A 24,988-nucleotide genomic window follows, 5' to 3' on the forward strand; every position below is an offset into this window, starting at 1 on the left:
GAAATTTTCGAACCCAAGAATTTCTAGATGTATGTTATTCCGCAAAAAAAAACTGTAAAGAAATTTCTGCAATAATGTCATTTTTTATCAAGGAACCTAGAAGAATTTCAACAGGAACTTCTCGAGAAATTCCTGAAAAAATCCCTTCGGAAAATAGTCAGAGCAAATTCAAAAAGAACCTCTGAAGGATTTCTTCAGAAATTCTCGAACATGCACGAATTTTTGAAGCAATCTCTAGAATTAATTTCATAATAATTCCTGAAACAATTTTACAAAATCCTGCAAAATCCGTGGACTATAGTTCCAAGAAGAGCCTGTCAAAATATTTTCTGAGTATTATTGCTATTGAAATACGACTGTATGGTTGACTCTCTCGATGAGGGAATCCATGAGTAAATAGCTCTGGTTTTACCATGACAGTGCTGTAAACAGCAATGAGAAGACAAAAAGTTAACTTTATTGGAAAAGTACGTTAACATATGTGCTTGGACTATAAGTTCACTGCAGAGTGAAATTATTCCAATTAATTTTATTCTGTTTGAGTTTTTTTTTTGTCGAGTAGAGCCGGGCGTCGGTTAAACTATGTTTCACAAAATAATTATGAAATTTGTTTTTCATAGAATAATAAACGTCACGTAGATAATTATTTTCTGGAAAACAAAAGCTAATATTGGTGCGGTCCACACGTTTCCATCCATCAACGGCATTAACAACACAATCAACAACTCAAATTATCTCCATGGTCAGAGCTTTAATTCATTTTCTTAATCAAATATTTACACTGGTACTAGCTGGTAAACTGTTTCGCGCGGTATCGTTGATCGGCAACGTTCACTAGAAATATTATTGCTACTATTTCACACACTCACACGCATACATCCGCACACTCTTACTCTCCCTGCCTCATGTTCCTAATCATACCGAATTAAACTAATTGAATATTTTTACAACAGAAACTGTTCCAATCGCTAATGTGGTGTGCTAGTTTTTCTCCGCTTTAATGTCTTTATCGTTGCTTCGGTACTCCGAGTATCCTTGGTAGGCTTGATCGTCTCCGAACTTGACTCCCCCTGAATTCTTCAGCTCGTAGCTGTCCCGGTAGTAGTTGCCGTACGGGGCGGCGAAATTGGGCTCCGGTCGGGAGTACTGATTCTGGTAGGGCGGCTTGAACGGGTTGTAGCTGACGGAACCCAAGCCTTGCGGCGAGTACTGGGGCGTGTAGTTGTTGGAGAACAGGTCGTTCGAGCAGCAGCTCTGATTCGGACGAAACAGCTTGAGGTAGCCGATGACGCCGGGGATGATGATGGCAGCAAATCCGAGTAGTTTTTTGAAACTGGCCAGGCCGAGGATCAGTGGCAGGAAGAGCAGCAGCTTAAGCTTGAAGATCTTCAGGATGATCAGCAGCGGGATGAAGATCTTCTTTAGGCGGTTGCGGGAGAAAAGAGGGGCTTTCTTGTCCTCGATGACGTCGATTTCGTCGGAGATCTCATCGATGAAGCGCGCCTGGTAGCGGCCGCCTTCGGTGACGTCGTCGGGGATCTGGAACTCGAGGGCAGTGGACTTTACGAAACGCTCCAGCTGACGGAGGCCGAATTTGTAGAGCTGGTCCCACTCGGAGTCTAGCTGACGAGGTTCTTCCGAGTATTCGAAGGGGTCCTGCTGGAATGAACGGAGTTGCGTTTCCGGCAGACGGGTTATTCGGGCGTTGGATGTTAACCTAAAAAGAGTGAGGCGATGATGAGTTTTGAAATGGTTTGGTATACGATGCTCCACTTACTGGTAGACATCCTTGGCGAAGAAGTCCGTGAAGGTATTCAGTGCCTGCGATTTGAAGCAGTCAGCAAGCTCCCCGTTTAAACACTGAGCGTTCGTCCTAGCTAGGTAAGGATCCACGTTACCTCCGGTACCAAGTCCGATGAAGTCCAGCAGATGTTTTCCCTGGCGACGACCTTCACCGGCAGCTGGAACCACAACTGGGCCCTCAACGGCTGACTTTCCTACAGCGGCATCCGTTTGATCCGGCAGTTTGAATCCATCGCCTCGTACCAGCGAAGTCCACACGAGCAAGGACAGGGCTAACGACCACCGTAAATCAAGCACCCGACTGCGATTAACCAAGAAACCCATTTCTGTGAGTACATGAAACGAAAAAATAAAAACGAGAAATGTTAGTATAGCTCTACTAATGGTCACATGGAAAATAGTTGTGGGGACGATTTTTTCCAGTGGAGAAGCACCCAGATGTGCACAGAAACCCATTAGACTTGTTCAATTACGTTTCTCACAATTTTACAGCTCGACCAAACAAGCCAACCATCCAACCGTCCAACCGTCCAGCTCTTATCGATTACTGCTGCGTTGCTACCGAACGACTGGGTGCTGCACAGCCCACAAAAAAGTGACTGCACTACTATCATCAACCAAACAACATGTGGTGGCTCAGGCTGAGGTCTCCTCGGCACTTGAGAGAGATAGCGAGCAAGACCGTCGTCGTCAGGGCAGACGATTACATTAATGAGACCATCTTCAATGTTTTACCCCAGTGGCGTAGCTAGGAATTTAGGAGCCCGGTGCGGAGCCAAATTTGTGGGCCCCCATGAAAGTTACAGATGTACGTATTTCACAATGATAAATCTATACTTTTAACTCTCGAATGATTGCGTCGTTGTATTTTGTACAAAACGTTGAAAAAATTCGTAATGCTGGCAGTATTGGCCAGGAGACTGACGGAAGGTTAAACATAATTCTCTGTATTCCTTTATGAACTTCTTCGGAGATTTCTGCAAGGATGCATCCCGGAGTTCCATCAATGAGCGTAAGATTTATTTTTAAGAATTATGTATTTTTTTAAACAATTTATTTAGGAATTGTACCAAGTAAATCTTTAGGAATTCCTTCAAAGATTGCTTGACCGTTTTCCTTAAAATAAAAATCTTTTTTGAAAAATAATTTGATTTCAAGAATCTTTAAAATAATTAATGCAAAGATGTCATTCAGTATTTCCCTATGCACTCGTCAGTGTTGTCTTCCAGGATTTTTTCAAAAGTACTTCAGAGTACTTCAAAATATTCTTGAAAAGGCTTCATCGAGTATTTCTCGAAACATTTCTTCAGGAAGTCCACCAGAGATTCTATCAATAATATGTCTGAGGATTCAAGTAGATTCTCATCATCAGAATCATTCAAAAAAAATTGGTAGTATTTTTTTTCTGAAATTTCTTAAAAGTTCTATGGGTCCTCTTTTAGATTCTAAAAGATCATCCATAAAAGAAATTCCAGAAAAAATACTTCCAAAATTTTTTAATGATTCTGAAATTACATCGGAATTTCGCTAGAGGAAGAAAAGTCCTTCTAGATTTTTTTCAAACACCCTTCCATGGTTTCTTGCCTTTATGATGATTTTTCCACAGAAATTAAGTATTTCTCCATAGATTCTTCAAGGATCTCTCAATTATTTTCTCACGTAACTCTTTCAGAGATTTCTCCAAGAATTTATCTAGGCATTTTCTCAAGCATTCGTCACTCGTCTTGGCGTTATTTTGAAGATTTCTTAAGAGTTTTTTCCAAGGATTTCTTCAAAATTTTCTCCAAAGATTCCTTCAAAAACTACTGCAACGCTTTTGTTTTTTTGAAAAAAAAAAATCTGTAAGGATTCTTCAAGGAGTTTCTCTAAAATTTCACTAAAAGATTAATTCTAGAACTCCTCCAGGAAATTTCCAAATAACCCGTTTTATAATAATTAAAAAAAATCTCCAAATATTCCTACAGAAGTTCCCCTAAGAAAATTCTCAGAAGAATTTCTTTAGGGGTTTTCGAAAAATCCTTCTCAAATTCCTCCAATGACTTCTTTGATATCCATCAACTCCAGGAGGTTTCTCAAGAATTCATTCAGAAATTTTTGATAGCATTCCTCTGGGAACTCTTCTAAAAAGTTCTATTGCGATTTTTTGATAAGACTCCTTCATAATTCTTTTGAGAAACCTTTTGAAAAATCATACTAAGTTTCCGTCAAGCATCTCACTTAAGAATATTTCATCAGGATTTATTATTGGTTCGTTTTCCATAAAAAATTGTTTCAGAACATTCTCTAATAATTCCTGATAGGGTTAACAACATGCTCTAAGTATTCTCACAATCTTAAATTCGTCCCATTCAAAAACAAAGCAATTACGTCACTTCTCACTTTCAAAAAAAAATACAAAAACGCTTCATTCCTCTGTTTTGAGTAGGATGAAAGTTGGAGCCTATATGCTTAAATGGTAAAGAAACAGACACCCCATCTTATCAAATCAAATCTTCAAAAAAATCTCTTGAAAATTATCAAAAAAGATGCTTTCAGAATTTCTTCAAGGATCCTGTAAGAATCTTCTGCAACGGTTTCATCAATCGAATAAAGTTTTCCTTGTTAAGTTTATTTAAAAATTCCTGCAAAGATTCTATCAAGGATTACTTTTAGGATTCCTCCCAAACCTTCTTCAGGAATTTTTCCAAAGATTTCTTCAGTAGTTCACCCAATAAATTCTCTTGCAATTTCTCTTAGAATATCCTAAATTGATTTCATTCGTTTATTTCAAACTGATTTTCCCAGGAATTTTACAAATACTTTGTACATGAAATCTTTCGGGTATTCTTTCCCACAAGGACTCCTTCATGCATTTATAAAATTACTCCTGTATGATTTTTTTTGAAGATTTGTACGCAAATTCCTCCTTGAAATCCTATAAGAATTCCTCCAATAAGCCATTCAAGGATTCAGGAACTCACCCTTTAGTTTTTTTTTTTATTATTCCTTAGGTAATTTTTTGAAATTTTCTTCGGCCGTTTCGTTGTAAATTCTTGGATTTTTTTTAATTCGCGAGAATGTATCTCATAGAATTTTAAAAGTAATAACAGACCGAATTCCATAAGAAATTTACAAAAGAAATTTCTAGAGGAATTACCAAAGAAATGTTCTGAAGAATTACCGGAGAAGTTTTCAAAAAATAGCCACTTAAATTTACCAACGGATTGACTAAGAAATTTTCAGAGTACATGCCATATGAATTTCTTAAGAGATTATTCAAAGAATTAGAAAAGTAATTAACAGGCATAATAGCAAAGCGATTGCCAGTGAAACTTTCAATGAAATTGCTGAAATTCCGTAGGAATTCCCTGATAAATTTCCAAAGCAATTACCCAAAGAATTTTGAAAAGTAGATATTTTCAAAAATAATAACCTAAATCAATTTCGTCCAAGAAAATTGTCAAGAAAAAATATTTCCGAAGAATTTGCGAAGTTAGTCCGCAAAAGATAATTCAAAATATTCTCCGAAAGAAAAATGCCAATGAATTAACCAATCAACTGCCGAAGCAATTTGCAAAGAAGTTTCCAGAAGAGTGGAAAAAACTATTCCCAAAGAAATTATCAGAGGATTTTTCAAACGAATTGTCAAAAAAATAAGAATACTAGTGAAAAGTTGCAGATGATTTTTTTTAAAGAAATTCCCATAGAAAAAAATCTGAAGAAGTCCACAAAGTCTTTGCTGAAGCATTGCCGAGAATTGAATAAAGAAGTTTTCCAAGGAATTGCCGAACAAATTAAAAAAAAAATTGCCGCAGAAATTTTTAATGAGACTTCTACCGGAGATTTTGAAAAAAAATAAAGTTTTTACCAAAGGAGCAGCGAACTCAATTTCCGACAAAATAACTGAGACAGTTTCCAAAATAATTACCAAAGAAGTTTTCTAAAAAGAATAAATTCAGAGAAAAAATGCTTAAGGTATTGTCAAAGGAATTTCCGAAGGAAACTTTATTGAGTAATTGATGAAGCGATTTCCAAATATTTTTAAGATATTCCTTAACAATTTGTTGCAGTGATCACTGAAAAATATTCAAAGTAAATTTCCGATGAAATACATCGGAAATTATCACTAAAAAAAATTTAAACATACCTTCAAAAATTCTCACAAAAATTACTCCAAGAAATTTTACTGGGATTCTTTCAATGAATTCTTTAGGTATTGTTTCCGTCAGGATTTTTTCTAGAAATACCTTTGTATATTTTAAGCGATAACACCCGTTTCGTCCGGATTCCTTTTTCAAAGATTTATTCAAGCATTAGTTCCAAGTGAAGAACTCCAAGAACTCTTTCTTGGGTATCTTCTATGATTAATCTAGGAGTTACATCATGGAATTTCTCCAAGATTTCTTTTAAAAGTTGCTATTGCAATTACTTCGAGAAATCTTCCAAGCGTTTCTGAAAGAATTTGTTCAGTAATATGTATTCCCAAAAATTCCATGAAAAGTTTCTAAAAGATTTCCACAAACGATACCTTTGAAGCTAACCCACATTTTTCAGAGGAAACCTTGAGGAATTCCTTCGAGAATTTTTTAAGACTTTTCTTGAAGAATTACTTTTGCAATGCCCAAAATGGTTTTTCTTGAAGTCCTTACAACGACTTTTCAAGAATTTGTTCAATAATTTCTTTAGTAATACCTGAAGAGATTTCTACAGAAATATCTCAAATAGTTGATGCAGAAAAATGTTCAAAGATTAGGCGTTAGGCCATTTTTTCAAGTCCTCTTGCACAATTCGTTCAAGAATCCTTTGAAAGAAAATCCAGTGAAGATTTCATATTTTTCTCCACGGATTTCTTTCAAGCAACGTTACAAAGATTCGTTCATGGATTTCTCAAAGTTTTCTTGCAAAAATTTCCCAAAGGAATCCTGGAGAAATATCCTCAGAAATTCCCCCAAGACCTCCTGCAAAAATTCTTCCAAAGGAATGTACAGGAATTGTTGTGGAGATTATTTTTTAATTTACTCCAAAGATTTTGAGAGGAATTGTTGGGGGTTTCCACCATTGATTTCTTTAAGAAATAAGCTAGGTATTTCATCATATGTTTTTCGAAAAACCCCTTTGCTTTCACCTTCAGGATCCCTTTACGTAACCCTTCAAGAATGTTATCAAAGATACCTTTAAAATGCTTCCCGAATACATTGTGAAATTCATCTCCATTTTTCAAAGATTCCTTTAGAAATTCCTCCAAAAATTCCTACAAGCATTTCTACAAGGATTTTTACGAGAATTTGTCTAAAATTGAAGGATTTTATGAAGGAATCCGAAGAGGTATGCCTAAACGAATGCTTGAAGAAATTCCTAAAAAAATCTTTGAAGGAATGATTACTTGAAAAGTTCCTGAAGAAATGCTTGGAAGAGTTTCTGAAGAAATCATTGTAAGTATTTCTAAATTTATACTTAGAAGAATTTCTGAAGCAATTTCTGGAGAAAAGTTTTGAAGTAAATCTTAGAGTAACTATTGTAGAAGCCTTTGAAGTAACTGCTACATCAATCGTAAAAGATATCCCCGGAGGCCACGTAAGTTTTTATCTTTCCCGAAGAAATTCCCGCAGAATTTTGATTCCTAGCACATTTTTTCTTGTATTTTGGGGCTCATGTAGGTACAAAAAGTAATCATCAAACTAATCAATATTAAACTAACTTAACTACTTGAATAAAGTGTACACATTTACAATTGTTAATGAAAGGACTTCAAAGAACCATCTGTGTGTCCCATTCCAATAACTTTTGATAATCACGAATTGGCCCCTACATACCTATCAGCAGATTTGCAAGTATTGAACTTATAAACTTTCGCTATTTAAAGAACTTTATTCAACTAGTGTTAGAAACTTTCTCTGATTTGGAGGCCCCCTGATTTCGGTGCCCGGTGCGGACCGCACCCTTCGCACCCCCCTTGCTACGCCACTGTTTTACCCTCTCGGTCGGAACCGTTTCCCGTGAAATGAGAGGCATCATCGGTCTGTGGAGGAGACGCTGGCTGTGACTTTGAGGAACTGAGAAAGCACCAGGTGCAGTCATGTGTACAATTGGGTTCAACCTTTGCTGCCTGCTGCCGCCCGGGTGGTGAGGAGGAGACAAATGTGGGCATTGAAAATTGCAGAGAAATTTGTAACGATGAGCGCTGTGTTTCAAGAAGGGAACCTTTGACGGGGTGCAAACAAGACTGGGTCCCACTCAATTAGTTGAATAGGCCAATTACTTAATATTTGTGCAGAAATCATTATCGGTAACAGTATTTGTAGGTATAGAGATGAAGTTGAACCAAGAGTTGAACATATCCCTTGTAAGTTTGTTAGTTTTATGATGGTCGAGGAACGCAAACTATTGGTTTAAAACTTTACAGCTTCCATAAAACCAAATCTATTTATTTAAGAGATTTTTAAATGTATGATCTTCAAAAAGGATGACTTTTACTATCGCCAGTATTCTGCCATACAAGTAGGCAAATGAAGTTTATTGTTTTATTGCAATTGCACAGTCACCACTACTAACATCTGAAAAAGACAACTTCCGATACCGGCACGGTGACTGGTTCGACTTTTCAAGGCCACTGCCTTACCCGCAAACCCCTGATCCGAAACAATCGAATACCAGGCGAAAAAAAACATTCCAACCGCACTTTCTCGCCGCAATATGATTGAGAGATAACAGGACTTGGCACTTTGCCTACTCCAACTTGTGTGGTACCACTACCTACCTACTGCTAGCTGGTTTGCCACACACCGCCACACCCGGTCAGTACCCGATTCGGGCACAACGTTCCGTTCACCGGTCCTCTACTACCCAAACCGCAGCAGGGTCCGTATGTTTACAAAAAGTTCGAATCGATAGCAGAAAAAAACAACGTTCGAGTCGTTTACCGATGCCCCTCACCAATCCAACATGCCTAGCTTCCAAGCACCATGGCAATTGGTGGTAGATTGGTTGTTCCAATTACAGCAAACATGAATGCCGGAGTGCCAATCGAAACGAACGAAAGCGAATCGAGAGACACCCCAAGCTGCGTTGCTCCAGGTACCTACCCCCATATCTCGTCCGTCGGAGGCAATAAGACATCTTGCGGGAAGAATCAATTGCTCCACAGATTATGTAACTGACTGGTGGATAATGATGGATGGAGATCATTATTAGGCAAAATATGGCCTAATCGTTGCGGAGTTTACGAGCGAGTCGGCTCCACGCTGCACTCAGAGTCATCTCCACGAGGAGGAACAGTATCCAAGTTGTTTTCTCATCAGTTCAAGCTGGTTGGAAAGGAAGAAACCAGGCACAGTAAAATGATGTGCAAGAGATCTTAGAGAAATAGTGTTGATTTGTATCAACATCAAGTAGGGAATACGTTAAGGTGGGATTGAAAACCCCAATAAAGTCATACAGGTCGACTTGTCGTGAACTTCCGGATTCTCACAGACTTTTTCTTGGCGTTAAGTACTCACTGGGACAAAGCTTGCTTCTCAGCTTAAAGTTCTATGTAGCGATCTTCGACTGAGATGGGTACTTTGGAATTACTTTATTCTGGCTTGCAGTCTTAATAAGTTGGCCTACGAATGTATTATCTTTGCTCCAATGTTTCGATCCCAATTTGGTGCTTCTTCAGGGATCTAATTTTATTTGATGTACAGACAGAGACATAGAACGTAATTTATCAATAGTGGTTTTACATATAAAGGTGCCATTAGAATGTTTGTCATTAGGACAAATATTTGCCGTTGAAGCCCGACATTCATCCAAGGTTGCTATGATTCACGTTGTGTTGGTCATTTGTCGGGCTTGTTTGTCCAAATATTTGTCATGTCTAATGGGACCTTAACATAAATAATTCTTTGTTAGTTTAAGTTATATGTAAGTTTATGTTATATGTATAACCACTATTGATAATTAATGTTTTATGTCTCTGTCTGTATATCAAATAAAATTAGATCACTGAAGAATATCCAAGTTTGGATCGGAACGTTAGATCCAAGATAATGCATTCGTAGGCCAACTAATAAGCAAGCTAGAATAAAGTAATTTTAAAGTTCTATGAGCACTTCCACAGTTCCTTACTGAGATCTTTCTCTGTCAATGACCATTTTGATTGACAGACGTGAAGATCGTCTTATACCCGAGGAATTCTAGGAAATGTCCGTTATCAAAAGATTCTCGACAAACCGGGAATCGAACCCATCACCCTTAGCATAGTCATGTTGAAAACACACATCTTTACAGCTGTGGCTACATGAGCCTTTCGATATGTGCTTGTCACTTTTCATGTATTCCACGTATTCCATGTTTCTGTTCTTTTAGGAGTTCCTCCAGGAATTTCCCTTCGAAACTGCTCAGGAATTTCTCAAGAAATTACTCTCAAGAGTTTTCTCGGATTTCTCCAAGAATTTTTCTAAAAACGCCTCACTTCTAAAACGGCCTGAAGGAATCAATTAGTACATGTATTCCTTCATAAATTTCTGTAGAAATTTCTCCAGGGATATCAGAAATTTGGGATTTCTCCAGGACAATTTATATAAATTTCTCAAGAAATGCTCTTGTCAATTCCTCCAGATATTCCTTAAAAATGAAATTTCAGTACAAATTTTTTGACAATTTTTTGCAGGAAATTATCCAGATATTCCAGTAGGAATTCTTCTAGAAATTTCTGCAGGAATTCACTCGGAGATTCCATGAGAGATTCTTACATGGATTTCTCTAGAGATTGCTTCAGAAATTCAGAAGATTTTTCAGCAAGCTTTATGGAATTCTTGTTGGAATTTCTTCAGAGACACCTTCTGGGATTTGTCCAAAGTTTTCAGATCAGAGACTCCTCCAATAACTTTTTCTCCAGAATTCCCAAGCCCAAAAGACGATTTCAGTCTGTTTTGGTTCGTCGTTGCATCGCGTCGTCGTTCTGTGTGTGTGCTTTTAGAGGAAAAAACTAGTTTTCGTGCGAGTCGGTAGTGTGATGCCAGCAGCGGATGACATTTCAGTCTGTTTTGGTTCGTCGTTGCATCGCGTCGTCGTTCTGTGTGTGTGCTTTTAGAGGAAAAAACTAGTTTTCGTGCGAGTTGGTCGTGTGATGCCAGCAGCGGATGACATTTCAGTCTGTTTTGGTTCGTCGTTGCACCGCGTCGTCGTCCTGTGTGCGTGCTTTTGGAGGAAAAAACTAGTTTTCGCGCGAGTCGGTCGTGTGATGCCAGCAGCGGATGACATTTCAGTCTGTTTTGGTTCGTCATTGCATCGCGTCGTCGTCCTGTGTGTGTGCTTTTAGAGGAAAAAACTAGTTTTCGTGCGAGTCGGTCGTGTGATGCCAGCAGCGGATGACATTTCAGTCTGTCTTGGTTCGTCGTTGCATCGCGTCGTCGTCCTGCGTGCGTGCTCGTCTTCGTACGGGGCGGTTAAGTGTGTTTTTGGAGGCAAAGTGGAAGTGCCTCTTTTTTCATTCGGATCGGCCGCGTCGTCGTCGACAATTTGAATGTGCACATCGTCATACCCGTGTGTTGTTGTAGCGGTTCAGTGTGATTTCGAGGCCAGTTTGTGGAATATGCTGCAGCACATACGCACTGGACACTTCGAAGGATGTTTATTGGTGAGCTCGTTCCATTTTATCACAATAATTAATGCTATAGGATGTATAAAATTCTGCACTGGGTTTTGTGTATTTATCTAACAAATATTGAAAAGTTCGTCACGTCATGTGTCGGCGCTAGTTCCAAATGCACATTTAGTTGGTAATAAATATTTTTCTTTCATTTTTTGCATGTACACAAAAATTTGAATGGTTCGTCATCTTCGGTGTCGACATTTGTAATATTTTAGCCCAAATGAATAAATGTTTTGACTGAAATAAACGTTGCATGAATTTCTGGAAAAAAGAGAGGGTCGGTAAAAGATAGACGGCGAACCATGCGGTAAGATCTTTCTGATTTATTTATCCCGTGTTATTTTGTTAATACTTGTGAATCGATCGCGTTCAGCATTTTCTCGCGCGGAAACGCAAACTACAGATGCGTCGGTGTTTAGCATTGTGTACTCCTTAGTTGCGAATGAATAACTTATGTAGGGTGAGTTGTGCCTCAACAATAGATCGCGTTCGTCGTCCAAGGTTTAGAAGGGTATTTCTTCGCGAGCGCATTATTAATCGCGAATCAAAACATTACATTCGTTTATCACGTCGAAATCCTCAACACATCTCCATTTCCCTTGTCCAAACTCCTAGTGATTTCTCTTAGTAACGCAGAGAATTCCTCGGTTATTGGCCTAAGCGAGAATCACGTCATCATTTCCTTCCCTATCCTCAATTGACCTGCATTCGGACGCGGCCGGCGCTGGTATTGCTTATTGAAAAGTATTGGGATTGCAGCATTTACACAATGAAGAGAAAGCTAATCCTAAGCATTATCTGTTGGTTCTTTGTGTAAATGCAGTTGTCCTTGCAATAACAGAGGAGCAACCGCGGGCGGTCAATCATGCTCATGCTCATGCTCATGCTCAGAATTCCCAAGCCCAAAAGACATTTGTCCTAAAATTCCGCCAGAATAGTCTTTAGAGATTTTTCTAGAAAATCCTCCAGGTATTCCTCCAGGGATTGCTTCATAAATTCCTTTTAGGATTTATTCGAAATTTTCTTTAGGAATCCTTTTCGAAAATTCTCCGATGATCCTACAAGAATTTTTGCAAATATATAGGGCATTCCTTCAGCAACTCTTTCAAAAATACAATTCCTTCAGATATTCATCTGAGAATTACTTCAGAAATTGCTTCAAGATTACCTCATCGATTTTTTTTCTATTGTTCCCTTCAAAAATGGTAAAAGAAATCCATTCAAGAATTCCTCCAGAAGTATCTTCCGGGAATTATTTTAAAAAATCCCCTGGAGTAATCCTTTGAAAATATTTTCAGAAATTCAAGAACTCCTCCAAAACTGATGTCTGCCATTTCTACAAAGATTCCTGCAATTTTTTATCATGGTTTCCTACAGAAATTCTCCCAGGGTTTCCTTTAGAATTTTCTAGAGAGATTTCTTTAGAAAAAATGACTCCAGATTTTTTTCCTCTGAAATACTTCTAGAATTCTTCCCAAAGTTACTCTTTTTTTTTTCAAGAAATTTATCCAAAGTTTAAGGAGTTCCTTCAGACAATCCAGCAGAGATTCCCGCAGGATTTTTCCAGATTTAATTTCAGAATTTGTTTCGGGGACTCTGGCCAAGGCATCTCTCATGATAGTTTTCCGGTGTTTTGTTCTAGAAATCTTCAGAGGTATCTCCAGCAGCTCCTCCGGGGATTTCTATAGAAATTCTTCCAAAGTTTCCTTCAGAATGTTCAAAAAAGATTCCTTGAGAAATTGCTCATGGGATTTCTGTAGCAGCTTCTACAAAAATGACATCAGATTTTTTTTTCTAGGGTCTATTTCCGCAATATCCACCACAGTTTCTCACTTTTTTCAGAAATTCTTCCAGAGGAATCTCAATGAGTTCTTTCAGGCATTCCCCAGGGATCCCTGAAGGATTTTTTCCAGAGCATACTTCAGCAAGAGAGATGAACCAGCCAAGGGCTGAAAGTCCCTATAATAAAGACAAATCAATCAATCAATTCGGCACCTACATTTCAAAAGGGCGTAACTGCATTTCAAAACAGTACCTTCTTTTGAAGCTGTGGATCGTATTTCATATTTCCCATGAAATCCATCCCCACTATCAGAAAGAGGGAGATTTTAGCTTTCTTTTAGTGCTTATAGATTGTCCAAAAGATTGAACATACGATCCACAGCTTTGAGAGAAGGCACTATTTCAAAAAGCAGTTACGCCCTTTTGAAATGTTGGTGCCGAATTACTTCAGCAATTGCTTCAAGGATGTTTGCCCATTGATACCTTCAAAAATTATAAAAGTAATTTTAAGGAATTCCTTCAAGAATTCCTCCACAAATATCTTCAGGTGTTCTTTCGGGGATTTCTTCCAAATATCCTTCCTTGGAGGAATGCAACAAAAAAATAATCAGGAAATTATTTAAGAATTCCCCCAGAACTCATGTTAACCACTTTTGCATAGATTTCTGCAGATTGTTTCCATGGGTTCCTTCAGAATTTTTAATAGGGTTTTTTCCAGAATTTCCTAAAACGATTCCTTAGGAAATTGCTCAAGGGATTTCCCTACGAACTTCTTTAAAAACTTTTTTTTTTCTTTGAAGTGACTTTGGAATTTCTCCCGAAGTTTTACTTATTCGCAAGGAATGTTTTCAAAAGTATCTCTAGGAGTTCCTTCAGACATTCCCTCGAGGATTCTTGAATGATTTTTCCACAGATAACTTCAGAAATTGTTTCAGGTACACTTACCAAGGAATCCCTCAATATAATTTGACGAATGTTGGTGTAGAAATCTCCAGAGGTATTTCCAGAAGATCTTCCGAAGATTCTTTCAGAAAATCCTCAAAGAAATCTTTTGGAAATTCTTTCAAAGATTGCTCAAAAACTCCTCCTGCATTTTTTGTTGCTGCAATGGCTGAAAATTATCTAAAAAAATCCCAGGAGACATTCCTGATAGCATTGCTGGACAAGGAATCATTAGAGAAATCTCTGTAACAAACTCTCAAAACTAAAAACTTATGGAGGAATTTCCAATGGAATCCTTGGAGGATTTTTCGACAAATTATTTAGAAAAAAATATAAAAAAAATCCTGTCATACATTTCTTGTAGAATTTTTGAAAAGTATTCCTGGTGGAGTCCGTGGAAGTATTTCTAAAGGAATCCCAGCAGAAAAACACTTGGATAAACTAAAGGAATATCTGTAGAAATTCCTTGATAGTATTTCTATAGAAATTAGAAGGAATTTCTGATATACTCCTCTAGACATACTTTCAGAAAATCCTACAGGAAATTTATGAAAATATTTTTGAAAAAATTGGTCTAAACAGCTTCTCGAAAAAACCTTCAAGGATTCCACAGCAAATTTCTGCAGGAGTTTCTTGAGAAGAGTCCCTGAAGCAATTTTTTTTTTTTTTTTTTTTTTTTTTTTTTTTTTTTTTTTTTTTTTTTTTTTTTTTTTTTTTTTTTTTTTTTTTTTTTTTTTTTTTTTTTTTTTTTTTTTTTTTTATCTGTATTAACGAGATTTTTAGCCCTAGGCTAGTTCACCTCGGGACCCACGCTTTACTTCCCTTCCGAAGGAAGAACTCACATTTTGCGAGTTTGTCGGGAGTGGGATTCGATCCCAGGTCCTCGGCGTGATAGTCAAGTGTTCTAACCATCACACCAGGTCCGCTCCACACCTGAAGCAATTTCTGAAATAATATATTTAAAAAAAATCCAGCGTAAATCCCTGGGATATTCCTGAAGAAAACTCTTGAAATACCTCTAGAAGAATTCCTAGAAAAAAAATGAAAAACTTCAAGAGGAATTCCAGAAGTAATTCCAAAAAAGCTGGATGCATTTTACACAATTTCCTGGGAAATCCCTTGAGCAATTTCCGAAGGAATATCTTGGAATCTAATGGAATTTTTATAGAAATTATTGAAAAATCTTCAGGAATCTCCATGGAAATGGCAAATTATGTAGAAATTCTAAAATAAAAACCTGAATATTTTTTGAAGGAATTTCTTAAAAAAATCCATCGAGAAATTTCAAGAGGCATCCTTCAAGCAATAATGAAAAATTCTTGAAAAATGCATGGAGATAATTCCGAAAAAATCTCCGTCTAAATTTCAGCAACAATCTGTAGAAGAACTCCTGCTGAAAGTAATGAAGAATGAGTTCCTTCAGGAATTTCCTATTATACTCCTGGTATAAGAAGGCTGGCTTCAGAGGCACGTTCGCCTCCATTTGGGACATTTGTGCCTACAAATTATACCCCTGGAGAAATTCCTGTACAAATTGCAGAAGTAATCTCAGGAGGATTATCTGAGGAAACCGCTGGAAGAAATTCTTAAAAGATTTTTGAAAGGAATTATACAGGAAATCCTGGAGGATTTTCATATGAAACCTCTCGAAGAATTTCCTATATTATTCCTGTCTTCCTTCAGAAGCATTTCATTGCAATTTTCCTAAAGGAATGCTGGAGAGAATTTATGCAGTCATTTTTTATGGAATATCTGAACAAAGCCCTGGAGAAAATTCTTAAAAAAATACTGCAAGGAATTTTAAAAATTCCTGAAAAACTCTATGGTAAATTCTCAGAGAGTATTTCTGGAGAATATTTTGAATGAATTCTTAAAAAAAAATCAGTAAATAAATTGTTAGAGGCATTCTTTAAAAGTAAGGAAACATTCCTGGAAAAAATCATGGAAATTCTGAAGGAATATATCTATAAACATTTCTGCAAGAATTTGTAGGAGATTTTCTACTGAAATCACAGGAAGTAATAAAGAATAAGTTTCTGCAGGATTTTCCGGGTAAATTCCTGGAGACATTTCTCCCGGAATTTCCAGGAAAAAAAAATCTCCGGAGGGATTCGTGAAGCTGAACTCATGTACGAATTTCTGAAGGAATCGCAGGAGCTCATCGAACCATTGCAATCTAATTTTACTGTGAAATATCTTATATCGTTCTGGCAGATAATATTTTGGAAATTCTGCCTAGAAATATCTCAGAGTTTCATGAGGGACTCCATACGAAGTTTATATTGATTTATCTTTATTATAGAGACTTTCAGCTGAAGTTTATATGACATTCTCAAGTAGTATTCAAAAACTTACCAGAAAATACACCAGTTACGCAGAAATTCTCTGAAAACTTTCCCTATTATATCCAAAGTAATTCCCAATCAACGCACGTGTGATAAGAGTTACGAATTTGACGTAATTCTGTAATAAAACTTTTTTCATAGACATTTTTGGAATTAGTGTCCTAATATTATCCAACGTTATTCCATGAGAATATTTCCTGCGAAGCTCAGGAGAAATATTGAGGAAAATGGTATTCCCCTCTCAATCAATTTTGAAATAGCAAACATGTGGTCATGATGCTGATCATGAGAACTTGATAATTCGTTACCGAACTCGGTCGGAATATTTAGATTCATTTGTATGGTTTGATAATATCCTGCTTAAACGACCACGTTTGGTATTAATATTCCTAATTTTGAATAAGTTTATTTTAAGAAATAAATTATTCACATTTGCCACGCTATAGCAGACAAGGGAATTCGCTTTAGATTGAACCTAAATGGAACCCGTTATTTTTACTCGATTATATCGATAAAACGAGCAAAATTCCCAAAACAAAGTTAACATACATCAGCAAAAAACCGGTCGCAAATCGATAAATTTTCACTCTCGTCGTCTCGTCCAGATGAACCAGACTCGAAGTGGGTCAGGTCACCCCAGTCAGCAGCCGGAATGATCCATTCATTGACATACATATGCTTAAGCATTGGCAGGCAAGCATGGTAGTGATAGCGTCTCTGTGTCCTTGCTGATGCTGTCACGCTTCGCTGACTCAGTCAGCATCTGTTAACTTGCTTGACGAGCTCATCAAGAAAGTTGTTTGACTTCTGAGTAGTGGGAAGCTGAGCAAAATTCACCGTTGTATCGAATGTGTGTCTGATACTTGGGAGTTGTTTTTTGCCACAAACAGATGATTTTTCTGAGATGATTAAAGAGATCATCAATCTCTTTAATTTGTTTTTTTTTTTCCAAAGGCCATTGATAAATAAATCTATTTTTTTCCGCAAGAATAACTTACTACCCAAGTCACTCCCACCAGAACAGCGAGAGCACCCGAGAAGATGAATTGACTAAATTTTCCCTCAGATTGCGAATTATCTTCCTCGGAAATTGTACCACTGACTGGCGGCGCTCACATGTTCCTCTTTCTTCAATTGGCCTCTTCGCCAAAGTCTATTGATAATAATTAGCCCAATTGAGTGGTGCCACACGAAACTTTTCCAAAGCGCCACCTCCCCGCCTCATCTGACCGCATCGAATCTTCCTCTTATCAGTGAAGCAAAGGCAAAACTTAATAATCGTAAATCTTCATTTCGACTCCACCGGCGCGATGCTGCTGCTGCCAAATTGCGAGCAAACGATGTTCGTTCATCGAATCGCATTAGCGCGCGCACCGGCGCGCCACACCGCACACTGACTGCTTCCGAGAGGGTCTGCCAAGACAGTTGGTGGCACGGAACCGGGCCGGCCTCAGTCTGGGGGAAAAGTTATGAAAAATCGATTACCACGCCGCACAATCCGTTGCTGTAATTCGGTGGAATCGAACCCCTCCTCGTGGCCGTGCGAATTAATTTTCAGATGATATTGCTGCCTAATTGGTATCGGAAGGAATATGTCTAGTTGAAACGATTCTATAACATTTACCCAAAAACCATTTACCCGAATGTAACATATACCCGAATGCCAAATACCCGAAGGCGACAAATACCCGAATGCAACACATACCCGCAAGCGACATTTACCCGAATAGTTTATCACTCTGCACAAATTATGATTTTTTTTTAAATAAAGTTCATTAATTTTTTTTTTCAATGTAAAAAGTACATGTATCATTTTGGATTGTGGCTCAGACAAGTATTTTGAATGTTAAGTTCCTAAAGAACACATTGTATTAAATTTTCTGTGAAATGATCCGCTATAGGAATTCACAGCCAGGGCAAATACCTGAATAAAATTAATCACTGCAGATTACTATCTTTTGTATTAACGTATTCTCTCTAGAAACCTTCTTTGATTCAAAAGCTGTTCTTTCGATAAGCAAAGAACAGTTTACAATTTAAAGAAGGGAAAATCTCTGTAGGCCGAATGGTGATTAGATCGAATCGATTATAGAACAGCCATTGGACAATCAACATATCATTAGAAAAAATCTTAAATAGAAAAGTTTGCAGTTTGTTCATGAATCAGAACATCCTGTTATCAAAAGAAGGAAAAAATCTTAGATGTAGACTTGGAATCCATCAGTCAATCCTGTGAAAGTGTAATTCAAAAGAACATTCAATGATCGAAAGAAGGACAACAGTTATGTACAGTTATAGTTCGAACGCCAATAATATATGCAGCAGTGCAACTCGAAAGAACAGCCTTTGAAGAGAAGAAGGAAAAATCTCCGAAGGATAGGTTATAGTTTGGCCACCAAACAACTTAGTGAGTGTAGCACTATTTCTGTAAAAGAAACTCTACCTCATTACCCCGGATGCCCGGATGTTCGAAGTTCGTCTGCAAATAAACTATATAACATTCCAACTCGAATAAGTAGCCTCTAATGATAAGAAGGAAGAAATTCAATGACGAAATTACCAGTTGGGCCGACCAACTCAGCAATAGTACACGGATGGACAATGCAAATTCGAAAGCACCCGAGAAGCCTATTTTAAAAAGAAGACAAATATTAGAAGAAGTGGAGAATACTTGCAGTATGGCTGCTAATTTGTGACCGAATATATAGGTGTATATAAGTTGCTCAAAGCAGCCTGTGTTGATAAAATGTAATAGCTTGGTGAATAAAAAGGCATCACATTTGAATGTCCAGTTGTAGTGAAAACAGTTCAATTTATTTCAAACTTCTGAATGTTTTTGGTCGATTGGCTGGATGTCTTTTCGGTCATTCTCACTCATCAAAAAGCCAGCCAAGCATTCGGTACCAAATTTATTAAGATGAAAACAAACTTTGTGCGGGTATGGTTATAAGATTGTCTATTTGAAAGAACAGTCAACATTTGAAAGAAGGGAACATTTCAGATTGAAATACTAATAGTTTTCATAGCAATAACTATAACTTCGAAAAAAAAAACAGCCATAGCTTGAAATAAGGAGAAGGCTTTTCAACAGCTTTATTGCAACAGCATTTTACAGTTCCAAAGAACAGCCAATAATAAAAAGAAGGAAAAATTAATTATTACAACATGATTTGGGGTCAGCGTCAACAGCAAATGTTCAAGCAAATTTTAAAAGAACACCTTAGTTTCAAAATTGACCGGTTAGATAAGCATACTGAGCTCTCCAGGATACATATTTGAATAGACAAGTACATTATATTAGGCCATCGGATAAGCTCACTGTATATCAGGCAAAATGTTTGAATCTGCAACCTCTCCCTTCGTTAAGTGCCCCATACAATGCATACGTTTGCGTGTGCGTGACACTAGTTTGACACATTTCCCATGGGAAAACTGTCAAAAAAACGCAAACCTCGACGGAACGGACGCTATGTGTTCCAGGCTTTACATTTGCATTGCATTTGTTTCTTACGTTTTCTTAAACCTTTCTTGTGCACAACGTTGTTACATATTACCCCAAGGATTACCCTTCTCTAAATAATTAAGTTTCATCAACTTCTAATAAATTGTCCACAGTGAACACTTTTTGGGCGATCTCCTGAATGATTCGGGTTGGCGTTCGGGCTAATGTAAAATATTAAAAAATCCTCAGATTAAAAATGCATTTTGACCACCAATTAGCCCTGCACCAGAGTGCTTGATGATCACTCGGCCTGATGATTATTAGGTCTAACGAAAGCCAGCTGAATGACACCGGGCCATAACATATTTATTATTGACAAATCATATTGATCCCCATGTCCACCTTTTTTTTCGAGTAAGTGTCACATTCGGGTAAATGTCGCATTCGGGTAAATGTCATTCGGGTGAATGTCCTTCGGGTAACTGGTTTTCGGGTAAATGTTATAGAACCAGTTGAAACGGATTTGGACGTGAAATTTTCGGAACAGGAGATGGAGCTTTTTTCAGTATCTAGTAAAAGAGGGTTGTCTAATGTGGTGTGAAAAGTGTTCCTCGCCAAGCAAGAAGTACAGAGAAAATCTATGAACCACTTTACGGCTAGCGTGAACTAACTGAAGAAGATATCTGAAATTGGGTTGTTTCCATTTGTGATATGGATTGATATTGACTCGTTAAATTTTGGAGAAATTCGTCTGAATGGAACAATAGTGCTTAAAATTTGGAGAAAGTGATTTACCTGTAGAGCTCCAAGTAGATCTTTGGACAGAAGACTAACTTTAAAAATATCAATGTTTAAAAAACAGAGAGTAGAAGCAATCGCCAACATGTTTACCGAATTAATATGGCGACCGTGGCCAGCAACATGGCGACCATGATATGATGTGTGCAAACATCTGTCTCGGATTACAAAAAAACAGTTAGTAATCTAATCAAGGGGGTTATATTACCTCGATACAGTATTAAATCGATTATGACAAAGTAAATAAAAATCAATTATGACAGACCATACAATAACATGGCGACCGTGAGATGATTATTTTACCTTGGATTGCATAGAAAACTGTTAATTATTTGATCGCGAGCGTTCTGACACTTCCACGCTATTATAAAACCAAGTACAGTGAGCCCCGGGTATCAGATTGGGCTGACAAAATCGGGTACCTGACATATAGAAAACCAAGTGTTCTACGCCGATGACATCCTTAGCCGCGTTTTCATGACAGCCACGTTGGTACTAGAAGGGGTTACACCAATTACTAAAAAGCACGTCTATTACAACACTAAACACAATTCCTAAAGAAATTTTTGAAGAAATTCGAAGAGGATTCCCTGAAAAATCTTTAAAGGAATCTCTGTGGAAGAATGCTTAGGGAAACTTCTAAAACTCTCAAAAGGAATCACTGAAGAAATCCTTAGTTGTACTACAGATACAAATTATGGTGAAATCTCTGGAAGAATTTCTTGGAGAGATTACTCGAAGAATTACAGGACGAAACCCTACAAAAATTCCAGCAGGAATATCATAAGTAGTTGCTGTAGAAACATTCAGAGGAGATTCCGAAAAAGTGAATCCGGATCAATTCCCTATTGCAGAACTAGAATCCCTATTACAACCCACAAAGAAATCAAGATAAGTCCATGAAGGAATACCTGAAAAAAAAGCTCTGAATATCCGAATTAATTCCTGGAGGAATCCCCGCAGAAATGGCTTGAGAATTCGAAGCATGAATTCCAGCCCTTGTAACATTTTTTTAGTCAAGTAGACTAGAAGAGGTACTTAAAAACATCATAAAACCAAAACAAAAGGAGTTAAATTTTATGACGGATTTAAAAACCTCTTCAAGATTTAATGGTAATCAAAATGCTACTTGGGAGGAGAGCTCCTACCAAGTCTTTCCAGAACATCTAATGAAGGAATTCCGGCAGAAATCATAAAAGGAATTGCTGAAGCCATACCCATAGATGATACCATTAGGAAACCCTGGAGATATCTTAAGAGGAAACCCTATAGTGAATTATTTAGAGGAGTCCTGAAGAAATCTACAGAGAAATTCCTGGATATAAGTTGAGTATTTCTTGGACAAATTCTTGGAGAGATAACTAAAGGCATCCATTGGGACTTTTTTAAAGGAACTTCTAGAGGAATCTAGGAGAAGTTATTGGATGACCCCCAGGGAAATCCTGAAGGAATCCCATCAACATGAATTCCTGATGGAATCCTTAAAGAAATTTTTGGAGAAATCTCTACATAAATCATAGAAAACATCCTTAGAGGAAGTCTAGTAGAAATTCCTGGGGAAAGTCCTGCAGGAAGACCAGTAAGAATTTCTTGAGAAATTTCAGCAGGAGTTCCTAAAGAAATCCCAGCAAAAACTTCTGGATGACGGAAGAGACGAACCAGCCAAGGGCTGAAAGTCTCTTTAATAAAGACAAATCAATCAACTCTGGATGAATGCCCAGAAAAACCCAAATATCTTATGCGATTCTTCCTGGAAGAATATCCGGAGAAATTTTTAGAGAAACACCTGCATTAATTGCTGGAGGAATCCAAGAAGGAATTCCACGGAAATCTTAAAAGAAAGTCTTGAAGAAATACCTAGGAAAATTCCTAGATTAATTCCTAGATAAAACCACGGAGTAATTCTAGGATGAATTGTTAGATAAATAGAAATCTCCCCCTACATTCTTAGAGAAATTCCTATTGAAAATGCTGCACGAATCCCAACAGGAGTTTCAGAACAAATTCCTGGAAATCTTTGAAATTTCTTTGAGGAATATCTGCAGGGATTCTAATAGATGTCCCCTGAAACATTCATGGAAAGAGTTCTGGAGAAAATTCCGGTGGAGCACCAGTAGAAATTCCATGAGAAGTGGATGCAGAATTTCCTAGAGGAACCATAGCAAGAATGTCTGAATAATTCTACGAATCCTGGAGTTTGAGAAATTCCTGGAGACATAACTGAAGGCACCTTTTGAGAACTTTCTTAAAGAAATTCCAAAGGAGATCCCGGAGGAGTTCTTGGATAAATTCCCGGTACATTTCTGGGGGAATTCCAGTGGAAATTCCTTAAAAAATCTCAACAAGGACTCAAGGACTCAACAAGATGAATACCTAAAAAAACCATAACCAAATGTCGAATGGGATTCTCAACGAAATATCCGAAAAAAAACAGGAGCAATTCTCGGAGAAATTCTTCGAACAAGAATTTGTTGAAAAATCTCAGGCGGAATTTCTCAGAAATATAAAAAAAAAATCGAATCTCAAGGAAAGATCCTAGATAAATACGTGGATACATCAATGGAGTTATTATAGGAAGGATTAATAGAGCTCCAGATACATTTCTGGAGAAGTTCCAGAAGAAGTCCGTAGAAAAACTTCTTCAGCAATACCAGCAAGGAGTTCCTGGGGATATCCCTAAAAAAGAACTTGAAATTTCTTAGAAAAACATCTGAAGGAATTCTTACAGAAGCTTCAAAAAAAACTCATGGAGGACGTCCCGGAGGATTTTTTATAGGAACAGCAGCAGATAATCCTGTAAAAGTGGATGCAAATTTTTCAGAGAAATCACAGCAAGAGTTTCTGAAGGGTCCACGAGTCCTGGGAAAAAATCCCAGAGAGATTCTTGGAAACATTATATTCGCAAAATAAATCCTCTGAAAATTCCTCCTAATTGATATGAGAATTTCTAGAAAACATTTTCCTCTGATTTATCAAGGAGTTTTCCTGGGCTTTCTTTGGGGATTCTTTTGTGGAGTCCTGTAGAAAATATTACAGAGATTTCTTCGAATATTCTTCAAAAGTATGCTAAAGAAAAGGAATTCATTTTAAGAAGAATTACTTTTTCATAATTCACTCTCTCTCTCTCTCTCTCTTCTTGGCGTAACGTCCTCACTGGGACAATGCCTGCTTCTCAGCTTAGTGTTCAATGAGCACTTCCACAGTTTTTAACTGAGAGCTTCCTCTGCCAATGACCATTTTGCATGTGTATATCGTGTGGCAGGCACGAAGATACTCTATGCCCAAGGAAGTCAAGGAAATTTCCTTTACGAAAAGATCCTGGACCGACCGGGAATCGAACCCGTCACCCTCAGCATGGTCATGCTGAATACCCGTGCGTTTACCGCCTCGGCTATATGGGCCCTTTATAATTCAACATGTTTTATTTTCCCAAAAAATTCCGCTACTTTTTAAAAGATTACCCCATACGTTACCCCAAAGATTGCTCTAAGATTTTTTTCATGTCTTCTCTCCAGGATTCTTCAAATAGTATTTCAGGAATTCTTCCAAAGATTTCTCCAGAATTTCTGGTTGGGATTTTTTTCAAGAAAACTTCCGAAATTTTTGAAATTTTTAGAAGGGTTTTCCCAGAAACTCTTTCAAAGATTAGAAAAAATCTACAATTGTAATTTTTTTTTTAATTTTGTTTTATTCTCTATAGGACTTCTCCGATAATTCTTCCATAGTTTTCTACAAGTTACCGGCAAACAGTCCTAAAGATGTGCATGGGCAAAATTATGGAGGGATTTTCGGTAGTAGTCCTGAAGGGATACTTGAGTACCTTTTGGAAGATTCCCAGGAAAAGTTTTTGGAGCAATACTTGCTAATCATTGGCGGAGAAGTTTTAAATAGCATTCCAAAAGGGTTCTCGAAAAATTGTATGAAGATATCTTAGGAGGTATTTCAGAATGAATCCCAGCATAGGTTCTGGGATTAATTTCTGGGGAAACCCTTGAAAGGATTTCTCCAAGGAACAAATCCTGGAATAATGCTGAAAAAATTCCTGAAGGAAATCCTGAAATTACTAATTTCAGGAATCCTGGAAGGAATTTCTCTATAAATCTAAACAAAAAAAAATGTCTGAAGAAATTATTGTGGAAAATTATTTTATGTTTTTTTTGGAAGGAGTTCCTGCAAAATTCTTGCATAAATTGAAGAATTTGTGGCGAAATACCTGATGAATTTGAGAAGCAATCCTTGGATAATGACTGAAGAAATATTTAA

The 24,988-nt window shown here is 37.4% G+C and overlaps 1 protein-coding gene across 6 annotated transcripts in view; it reads right to left on the minus strand.

Moving 5' to 3' along the window:
* Positions 1-726: 726 nt before the first annotated feature.
* The window catches only part of LOC109403615 (uncharacterized), a 65,110-nt gene continuing 40,848 nt past the window's right edge, over positions 727-24,988 (minus strand). For 4 of the 6 annotated variants that reach the window (XM_062847033.1, XM_029874271.2, XM_019676434.3 and 1 more), the window contains exons 2-3: positions 1,778-2,129; positions 727-1,717 (exon numbers count right to left, since the gene is read on the minus strand). In XM_062847033.1, coding sequence (XP_062703017.1) covers positions 982-1,717; positions 1,778-2,127 — 1,086 coding nt within the window. In that variant the 5' untranslated portion in view covers positions 2,128-2,129 and the 3' untranslated portion in view covers positions 727-981. Of the gene's footprint in view, positions 1,718-1,777; positions 2,130-2,276; positions 2,692-24,988 lie in introns of those variants that run through there. The other 2 variants (XM_062847034.1, XM_019676435.3) reach the window with 2 other exon arrangements.

The sequence above is a fragment of the Aedes albopictus genome, chromosome 1 (genome assembly GCF_035046485.1).
Source record: "Aedes albopictus strain Foshan chromosome 1, AalbF5, whole genome shotgun sequence".
NCBI classification, from domain to species: Eukaryota; Metazoa; Arthropoda; class Insecta; order Diptera; family Culicidae; genus Aedes; species Aedes albopictus.